The sequence below is a fragment of the Mytilus californianus genome, unplaced genomic scaffold (genome assembly GCF_021869535.1).
Source record: "Mytilus californianus isolate M0D057914Y unplaced genomic scaffold, xbMytCali1.0.p SCAF_2, whole genome shotgun sequence".
Taxonomy (NCBI): Eukaryota; Metazoa; Mollusca; class Bivalvia; order Mytilida; family Mytilidae; genus Mytilus; species Mytilus californianus.
The window spans coordinates 48,531,288-48,542,189 of record NW_026262668.1 but is presented as its reverse complement, the minus strand read 5'-3'; the positions used below and the strand labels follow the sequence as shown (position 1 = coordinate 48,542,189).

At 32.0% G+C, this 10,902-nt stretch overlaps 1 protein-coding gene across 1 annotated transcript; it reads left to right on the top strand.

Moving 5' to 3' along the window:
- Positions 1-53: 53 nt before the first annotated feature.
- On the top strand, positions 54-10,348 carry LOC127729911 (zinc transporter 2-like). The gene is made up of 7 exons (XM_052237846.1): positions 54-555; positions 3,706-3,852; positions 4,500-4,656; positions 5,901-6,192; positions 7,120-7,231; positions 8,981-9,115; positions 9,741-10,348. The coding sequence occupies exons 1-7, from the start codon at positions 132-134 to the stop codon at positions 9,878-9,880; spliced, it is 1,407 nt and encodes a 468-aa protein (XP_052093806.1). The 5' UTR covers positions 54-131; the 3' UTR covers positions 9,881-10,348.
- Positions 10,349-10,902: the final 554 nt, after the last annotated feature.

The window sequence follows — 10,902 nt, the reverse complement described above, 5'->3', positions numbered from 1 at the left end:
GTCTTCAGACTTTCTTTTTAAGAAATCACGTGACATGTACCTGGTAAAAAAAAATCAACAACTTCCTGCTGGATTGTCACGAACTTGAAATATATGTCAAATTGATGTGAATATTTTTTTGGGATACTGTGATGACTCACTTCAGCAATTACAGTGATGTTGCTGAGGTTGAAAACAAAGACCATAATCATTACCAATCAAATCACGATAGCACCGTGCCATTAACATCCGAATTATTGGTGGATTTCCAACCTTCTCAAACAGAAAAGGAGTCCTTAAACTCAAATTCTATAAACAACATTCCAGAGAATACAGATCATGACAATATTTCTGACTGTGGTAATGGCTACAGCAGCTTTGGCCTAGAGAGTATTTCAAACCATGAAGAACGATTGGCCATCCCAGTCCAGTTTGAGCGATCAGACAGTGACAGTCCATTATTGGACCAATGGCACTGTCATAGCAATGATAGCAATAACAATGACAAAACTGCGAGAAATCAATTGATCGCTGTTTGTACCCTTTGTGTAATGTTCATGATTGGAGAAGCTGTTGGTTTGTATTTAAACACTATTTCCTCTTTAAGAATTTGGACACACACACACACACAATTGAGGAATTGATTGTGCATGTACCTTTTTATTTTCCTGAAAAAGGGGTGCAAGACACCTTGGCCCAATGTCAACTTATACTACTACAAAAGAGACTATTCTGGACCATCTAAAGGGACAATTCTAACACCTTATATTATTCCACTCTGACCGTTTAGGAAGTCAACTAGGATCGTCTTTATTGTCAACTCAGATCAGACAAGTTAAAAAAGAGAGTTTGGACTACATGTATTTAAATGATTGAATGATACTGTACAAAAAAGATAAGCTTGGTCGGTCTATGAAGACAAGTTTGAAAGTCTATATGTGATCGACTATTCAATACAGTGACTGATGTACCTTTTTTTTTATGGAATTGAAGCCATCTATTCAGTTGACCTTATACTATAAACAGTTTGAGTTGACTCATTGATGGATTTCCATAAAATATGTACAAATTATCATTGGGCAATGAGATTGAGATATAAAGTTTTTGATAAATAATGAATTAAACAAATGAAATTTTTTTTTAAAGCAGGCTTAACTTGATATATTTTGGTATAAATTAAGTTTACATAATAGATTTGACTTCATAGTTGGTCCTAGTTGACTTTATAGAAGGTCCAAGTTGACTTACATGTATTGACAGTCCAAGCAGTGACTCTAGGGCCAAGTTGTCCCATGTTCCAAATAAGTATGTACCTACATGTACCTCTCAAAAGAGGTTTTATTTCTTTAAACTAGTAACTTCTAAATGTTTTTAGTCCAAAGCACATCTGATAAAAGGTTATTCTGGAAACGTGTCATACTCGATTCTGTATCTAAGGTTTGCCATATAAACATGCAGATATACCACAATATAACCTTTAGATTCACTCATGCATTATCATGTCCAACTATGTACACAATAATTTGTGCAGCTTTCATGCACCTCAACAATTTTATATTATTTGATCTGCTAAATACCTATGCATGTCAACTTGCAAACCTGAGATAATGAAATATTCTTTTGAATAAAAAGTAATTATAAGGATACAGTAGGAACACCTCCATCTGTGCTGAACATGAGTAGCACTAGCTATATACATGATATATATAGTGAACAAAATTAAAAAGATTTTAAAGTTAGCAAATTAAATTTATTGTCAATTAGCAATACAATTGTATATGCATGATATACACAACATTTACACAGCTCAGATGATTTTTATTCTTCCTGTCCATAATGAGGGTTTGAAATGCAAAATGTACATGAACTGTTACATGTATGTACATTGTATATTAACCTTTATTTTAATCCATAGTGATTTTATTTCTTGCAGCTGCTGTTATCTATTTTTAACTGGTCATTAAATTCATGTGAAACTGTTTGATTATTGAAATAAAGCTTTGAAAATGTTGAATATTTAAACGTAGGTCTTTCAATTACATGTACATTTTTTTATCATGTACAAACACATGTACATGTAAATCATATACAAGTTTCCTTTATTCTAAAACATGAGAAAGTACTTTAGGTACATGTTCATGTATGCACATGATGCATGTGGGAGAATTAATTGCTATTAACAGCTGACACAAAATGACATGAAGTACATGTTCATGTATGTGAGACCCCAGCAAATTGTTTTTTAGTTCTTTGAATTTGCTTGCACTAAATTTTAGTAGACACTGTATACATGGTATAGATGAATGTTGACTTAATAACAATTTTTCAGAGAAAACATCAAAAAAGAGTTGAAATTATTTGGTTTTTGCTTGCTCCTGTATTTTAATTAAAACAGATTTTTTACAATGCCAAAATATTGCTAAAAAAAGCTGTATATATTTATCTGCAATCCCAAATTGAGGTAAATTATATGGCCTTCCAAATACCGTTTCGATTCCTAACATCACTGAAGAGACATTAATTGTCGAAATCCGGATATGGTGTACAAATTTTTGCACCTCAAGTTTGCGGTATACCATCTCTTCCGCAAGTTTATTGTTTTCTGTTTGGTATTAAATTAATATAATTAAGATCCATTGTGTTACATCTGTGATCCGTTTATTTGGCAATCGCCATGGCAGTCAGCAGGGTTTAAGAACATCCGTTGTTCAACCTGCTAGTCAAATGCGTTTTGTTAAAATATACTTTTTCACTTTTTTGGTCTTTTGGAAAATGTTGTTTGTGCTGTATTTAGACCCTTCTACAAAGAAATTTGTTTTGCATGCACACGTATAAAAATTGCGGTTTTTATCCAACGCAATCATAGGTTTGAACGTTGTTTTCAATTTAGACTTGTTTATATTTTTTAGTTTGGGCTTGTATTATATTTGCCTTCGGGTTTATATGATCCGTTCATCCTATTTCGACTCTTCAAAATTCATGAGTCAATCCCAAATTGAGGTAAATTATATGGCCTTTCAAATTCCGTTTCGATTCCTAACATCACTGAAGAGACATTAATTGTCGAAATCCGGATATGGTGTACAAATTTTTGCACCTCAAGTTTGCGGTATACCATCTCTTCCGCAAGTTTATTGTTTTCTGTTTGGTATTAAATTTATATAATTAAGATCCATTGTGTTACATCTGTGATCCTTTTATTTGGCAATCGCCATGGCAGTCAGCAGGGTTTAAGAACATCCGTTGTTCGACCTGCTAGTCAAATGCGTTTTGTTAAAATATACTTTTTCACTTTTTTGGTCTTTTGGAAAATGTTGTTTGTGCTGTATTTAGACCCTTCTACAAAGAAATTTGTTTTGCATGCACACGTATAAAAATTGCGGTTTTTATCCAACGCAATCATAGGTTTGAACGTTGTTTTCAATTTAGACTTGTATATATATATATGCTGTATTTAAACCCCTCTACTGTCTACCAAGAAATTTGTTTTACATGCACACGTATAAAAATTGCGGTTTTTATCCAACGCAATCATAGGTTTGAACGTTGTTTTCAATTTAGACTTTTATATATATATATATATATATATATATATTTTACCTCATATTTTTCAGGAAATAAAACAGTAAAAAATCATTTGCTTTTATTTTTGTGCTATTGAAATCCAAAGAACTTGAGTTTAAACTTGTCTTAGCCATGTTAACAAACAAAATCTGTACTTTACAGGAGGAGTATTGTCCAATAGCCTTGCCTTGTTTACAGATGTCCTTCATCTGGCCAGTGATCTGATTAGTTTTCTCATTAGTCTCCTAGCCATGTATCTGGCCAAGAAACCAGCTACCAAGACCATGTCATTTGGCTTCCACAGAGCAGGTAAAAAGCTTCATAATATAACATGTAAATTGGATAACAACAATTATCAAAAAACATTTAATAGTACAACACACCACACCAACCTCCTTCTATAAAACAGACATGATAGATATTCAAACAAAGGCAAACAAAAATGAACAACACATGGTCAAGACAATCTGACTTGGAACAAAATGTGATGGTGTTGAACCAGTTTCATGTGTGCACAAACAATACATTCAAATATATTTTAAGAATTAAAAATACTAATATTTTTAATTACATACATGCATCCACTTGAGTAATAAATTTATTTAATAATGAAGAAATTGAATTCACCCTTTTAACACCTGTTGCAATATGTGAATTTCATTGACAACAAACCTGTAAATACACCTATTCTTTACAGCAGAGGTTTACTAAAAAAGGCTAAATAATAAATATCATTTTATTTATTTCTTCTGTTGCAATGGATTTAGTTGCTTTTCTTCTCTAGACATGTAAAATCTCATGTTCAATTACAGAACCAAAAACATGGTGTATTGAATGGAGACGTCATGACATGCAAATGAAACACTGTTACACTGTTGTCTGAATTTTTATTACTGATTCTCATTTAATGTATTTTATTACGTATCTTAAACCTTTGTTTTGCCTTTAAATTTCAGAAGTTATAGGTGCTTTATTCAGTGTGTTCATCATTTGGTTAGTGACTGGTATCCTGTGTTATATGGCTGTGGAAAGAATACAACACAATCATTATAAAAATGTTAATCCTAATGAAATGCTAGTTACTGCAAGTGTAGGTGTAGCCTTTAATATAGTGTAAGTATTATGACTTATACTTCCAGTATACAAATTCACCCTTTGATCATGTTGATATTGTGCTAGATAATTTTCTATGTGTACCAGTACAAAGTGGCCTAAAATATTGTATAAATAATATAACTTCAACAACATGTGTATGATGTGGCAGTTTACACTGTTTTAGTAAAAATGTATCTTTTAATGTTGTATTAGTATATTAATTAATAGTATACATGTAGATAGTCTTTAACATTCAGTTATTTAATTTTAAAAGGGCATACACAATGTACATGTAAAGAGAAATTATAAACAACCAAAAAGTTGAGATCTACAAATAAGTCAAACTGCCAGAAATTATGAATTGATCCCTAATAATGACTTATAGGAGTAAGTTAACATGGCCAAAATCCTCAACTTACAATGTATCCTTTATAGGAGTTATTGCCCTTAAATGACTTTTTAGAAAACACTTTTTGGCAGAAAATATGATAGATACAGATTATGACAATGTATGATAAACTTTAAATGGCAAAGATGTTTAAAATGTAAAAAATTTCAGCAAAGTAATACCAACAAATAAGTCAATATGTCTTAATGACCGGCTTTTGATCGAAATTGTTAATCAACCTTTACAGGAGTTATTGTCAATGAAAGACGATTTTTGCCAATTTTTTTTTTTTTTGCAAAAGCTATGATGCATGTAGATGAAGAGAGTATTTAAAGGTGAAAATGTTCAGCAAAGTAATATCTTCAAATAAGTCAACATTAAAGGACAATTTTTGCCCACCAGTAATTTTTGTCTGTGTGTTGTATACAAAATCTACACAAATGCCACAAATGCTGTCTAATTTTTGCCCACCAGTAATTTTTATCTGTGTTTTGTATACAAAATCTACACAAATGCCACTAATGCTGTCTAACTTTTGCCCACCGGTAATTTTTATCTGTGTGTTCTATACAAAATCTACACAAATGCTGTCTACATTTGATATTTGATTGCAGAACTCGAACCAAAAAAAGGGGGGTGAACTTCTCATCAGTTTCAGTAACAGAAGTCACTTCTCCCTATGATACTAAAGTAGTGTGAGCCCTGTTTACATAGAAAATATTAGAAATATCCATAAACAGATCTTTGAATTTTACCAGGTGAGAGATACAGGCACTTGGGGACCTCTTGTTTATTTATTTATTTTTTTTTTACCATTAAAAACTTACTTTGAAGCCTTATAAGTTTTATCTTATTCAATTTTATTGTGTTTTAGTATGGGAATTGTTCTTCATTCTGAAGTATGTTGTAAAAGTCATGGACAATCATTTGGTCACCATGGTCACAGTCACCAACGAAACAGCCACCACAGTAGGACTGATCATTCATATACACCACTGATAGATGACAGATCTGAGCAGGAGATTGAACTGGAATCTCCAGTTGCAGATAAACCAAAACATATTCACCATAAAAACATAAATGTCAGAGCAGCCTTTATACATGTGATAGGTGACATTATACAGAGTGTGGGAGTTCTTATAGCATCATTCATCATTAAATTTACGGTATGTGAGTTGAATTGTTAATTTCATTTGTATTTCTATTGTATTGAAATGTACTTGACGACCATGGAAGGCACTTTGAAAATAGACCAAGCAACCACCCACTTTATGAGACCTAAATACATTTTAAATTCATAAATGTAGATACAATATGATATTTAAAAATCACACATAGTGGTCAATAAAAGCAACTTTCCTTGAAATACCAGGGTCCCAGGTATGTTTTATGGAACAGCTATTATACAGTAGGAAAATAGGGGATTAAAAGTGGTCTCTATTTTATCTGGATAAGGTGACCTGCACAGATGAGTTTTTAATGACTGGTCATTTACGTTTTTGAACAAACTATAAAGTTTTCCTAACTTTGTTCTTTGTTCTCCACATTGCAGCTGATTTATATGAATATAAAAGAAATGTGAGATAAGCATAGTTGGAGCAGCCCCACCATACAAATGAATATATATATAACACATTTACCAAAACAGACTTCTGAAGTCACCATCAACAAGACTTAGTTAACCTCCACCATACATCAACCCCAGAGTCTAGCTTTAGACAATTTAGTTTATATTATTTTGAACATTCATTTCTGCATCAGACTTGTACAATGGAACAGAAATTAACCCATGCCCTTCTACTCAAATGAATTTGAAAATAGGAAATTTCAATTGTTGGCTTACAACAAACATATTCTGACATTTGAGAATCTCAACAATATATGACTTGTTTCAGACTATCAATAGACAATAAAATTCTGTTAAACAGTTTTGAAAGAAATTATAGGAAATGAATTTTTGACACACTCCCATTCAAATAAATAATAAGGTTTTTGACTATTTTTCAATGCATATCTTTATCTTTGCAATCTTCAATCAAAGTAACATTGACAGAAAGATTTGAATGTACACATTCATACTCTTTTGATTGTAGGAAGACCCCAAGTACAAGTTAGCAGATCCCATTTGTACATTTATTTTTTCTGTGCTTGTGATATTTACTACAGTAACTGTGCTACGAGATACTTTACGTGTCATGATGGAAGGTAAGTCTGAGTACAGTACACACAACAACTGTGTGAAGAGATACTTTACGTGTCATGATGGAAGGTAAATCTGAGTACAGTACACACAACAACTGTGTGAAGAGATACTTTACGTGTCATGATGGAAGGTAAATCTGAGTGCAGTACACACAACAACTGTGTGAAGAGATACTTTACATGTCATGATGGAAGGTAAGTCTGAGAACAGTACACACAACAACTGTGCTACGAGATACTTTACGTGTCATGATGGAAGGTAAGTCTGAGTACAGTACACACAGCAACTGTGTGAAGAGATACTTTACGTGTCATGATGGAAGGTAAGTCTGAGTACAGTACACACAACAACTATGCTACGAGATACTTTATGTGTCATGATGGAAGGTAAGTCTGAGTACAGTACACACAGCAACTGTGTGAAGAGATACTTTACGTGTCATGATGGAAGGTAAATATAAGTCTGAGTACAGTACACACAACAGCTGTGTGAAGAGATACTTTACGTGTCATGATGGAAGGTAAGTCTGAGTACAGTACACACAACAACTGTGTGAAGAGATACTTTAGGAGTCATGATGGAAGGTAAGTCTTGAGTACAGTGCACACAACAACTGTGTGAAGAGATACTTTAGGAGTCATGATGGAAGGTAAGTCTTGAGTACAATGCACACAACAACTGTGTGAAGAGATACTTTACGTGTCATGATGGAAGGTAAGTCTGAGTGCAGTACACACAACAACTGTGTGAAGAGATACTTGTCATGTAATGATGGAAGGTAAGTCTGAGTACAGTACACACAACAACTTTGTGAAGAGATACTTTACGTGTCATGATGGAAGGTAAGTCTTGAGTACAGTACACACAATGATATAAAAATAAGAAGATGTAGTATGATTGCCAATGAGACAACTCCTCACCAGAGACCAAATAACAGAGAAGGTTAGCAACTATAGATCATCATACAGAATGCAACAATGAGCAATACCATATATACTGCATAGCAAGCTATAAAAGGCCCCAAAATGACAAATGTAAAACAATTGAAATGAGCAAATTAACGGCTTGATTTATGTACAAAACAATAAACGAAACACAACTATGATATACAGCAACAAATGACAACCACTGTTGTTCAGTCAAAATTCACCTTTGTTGGTGCTTAATAATTCACTGTAAACCTGTGTAATTGTTGGTGATTTGGGATGATAACACTACAATTTACAACCCTGTGATATAAACATTCTATTGAATATGAAGAGAAAGGTATTTTATAGTTAATCACCACCAATCACCAACATTCATTGTAAATAATCTCTACTTTGACTGAAACACCAGTACATCATTAAAGAAGTTCATGGGTCTATTAAAATGTAGGTAGACATTTTTCTTTTCAATATAAAATTTTACCTAAATAATCAATTGATCATAGAAATTTATTTACAATCAGCACTTTTTATATTTACAAGATATCTTTTAATCTGACAGCAATATTTTTTATACCTATACAAAGGACATTCATGTTTACTAAAATAATTAAGGGGAGCTAAATTATGAAATAATTTCTGAGGACTCAGAAAATACATTGAATAAAGTTAATATAAATTCCTAGAAAAATAGTAGTTACTAGATAATTTTTTTTTCTTCTTTTGATGGAACAGCCCATGAAAAATTTCATTTAAACTTTTTGATAACTATTTTTTAAATCAGATTTTGTTTTTTTTATACCAAAATATTTATATAATTTATAGGAGTTCCAAGAGATGTGTGCTATAAAACTGTGATAGATGACTTAAAGAGAGTAGAAGGTGTCAAATCAGCTCATACACTATTGATATGGTCCTTGACCATAGACAAAAATGTAATGTCTGTCCATCTGACTGTTGGTAAGTTCTATAATTTCTCGGATATTTCCAATTCAATGTTTTCCTAGCTGTTAATGATGAGATAAGATTAGCATTCTTTTCTTACACTCTTGGTTTAGGGTTCAGTTAAAGGTTATAGTATTTATAGTATATTATAGTATTTTGTTTGGGTTAAGGTGAGGTGGTTAGAGAAAGAATTGGGAGAGATTATGTTGAATTGTAAGTTCATGTTCTACTATGTTTACAATACAATTCAAAAATCATAAGACCAATAAATAGATAAAACCATTACCAAAAGAAAAACAAAACGGACAGAGACAAGCAATAATTACAAAGCCTTACACAGAAAAATAAAGATTGAGTAGCACGAACCCCATGAAAAAAGGGGGGTGAACTTTTCATCAGTTTCAATAACAGAAGTCACTTCTCCCTATGATAATAAAGTAGTATGAGCCCTGTTTACATAGAAAATATTAGAAATATCCATAAACAGATCTTTGTATTTAGTCAATATTATTATGATATTATGAACTTTTGGACCATAAAATTTCTGATTAATGTATGAAAAATGCAGAATAAGGGACCATGTATTATTGTACTGCAAATGATAATCTTTAACATCAATCAGTATGCCATTATATTATAGGCCCAAATGAGGAACATCAAAGTGTTTTAGAAAGAGCTAACCAGATGCTGCAGAAGAAATATGACTTCCGTCAGACTACGATTCAAATAGAGAAACATGTTCATAATCTGAGCTGTTCCCAGTGTGACTTACCTGTGTAAGTTAATTAGAGCTGTTCCCAGTTTTAGCTACCTGTGTAAGGCATTTAAAGCTGTTTCAAGTATTATATATAATTTAGTTACCTGTGTGATACAATTTCAACTGTTCCCAGTGTGAATTATTTGTGTACTAATTGCAATTTGAGCTGTTCCCAGTGAAAGTTACCTGTGCAATGCAGTTTTAGCTGTTCCCAGTGTGATTTAACTGTGTAATGCAAATTGGGCTGTTCTCAGTGAAAGTTAACTGTTTAATTAAATTATAGCTATTTCCAGTGCGACTTAACTATGTAATGCATACAAGTTAAGGTAGCTGGGGTGTCCAAATGTTAGACGATAGATTTTTCTTACACTTCTGTAAAAATCTTCTGGGTCAATGTACTTTCAAATTTTAGTATAAAAACTGGTGGTCACAGACCTTGGTTTTTCATTAAAATACATTGAAATTATTGAAATTTCAGTTATTTATATTTATATGGGCTATATAAGGAAAACTTAATTTTCCTTATTGGGGAAACATTAAACTATAGAATTGGTTAAAATTCAATGAGAGATTTGCTTTTCATAAATACATCCAAAATATCAAATAAGAATAGGGGGTCATTGGCCTTATTTTCTCGAAATATAAAAAAAATCTAAATTATCCTATAAAATTCAATATAATTATCTGCCCTTTGTTTTAAAATGATGTTTTTTCCTGAATATTTTGAATAAACTTAACAACACTTAATTATTGATTGGTAAAATAATTTTAAACCAAAAGAGTATTTTTGAAACAGAAGGGATGTTCAGAAAAAGACACCCTATCTACCTTAATATGAAAGCAGGACATACTGAGAGTTATTACATGTTCCGTTAAGATTTTTTGTCAATATTAATGATTCATAACCTGATTATACACATTTTATTTTAGTAAGAATAATAAATGCTCAATTAGAGGTATTTACAAAAAAGGTCTGTTAACTTTTAATTATGAATAGATACTGCTGAATTAGAGGTATTTACAAAAAAGGTCTGTTAACTTTTAA

Excerpts from the sequence above, each read along its gene's own strand:
- LOC127729911 (XM_052237846.1), top strand. The coding sequence starts at position 132 with ATGACTCACTTCAGCAATTACAGTGATGTTGCTGAGGTTGAAAACAAA. Across the intron at positions 6,193-7,119 it reads CATTCATCATTAAATTTACG|GAAGACCCCAAGTACAAGTT; the intron begins GTATGTGAGTTG and ends TTTTGATTGTAG. Across the intron at positions 9,116-9,740 it reads GTCTGTCCATCTGACTGTTG|GCCCAAATGAGGAACATCAA; the intron begins GTAAGTTCTATA and ends ATTATATTATAG.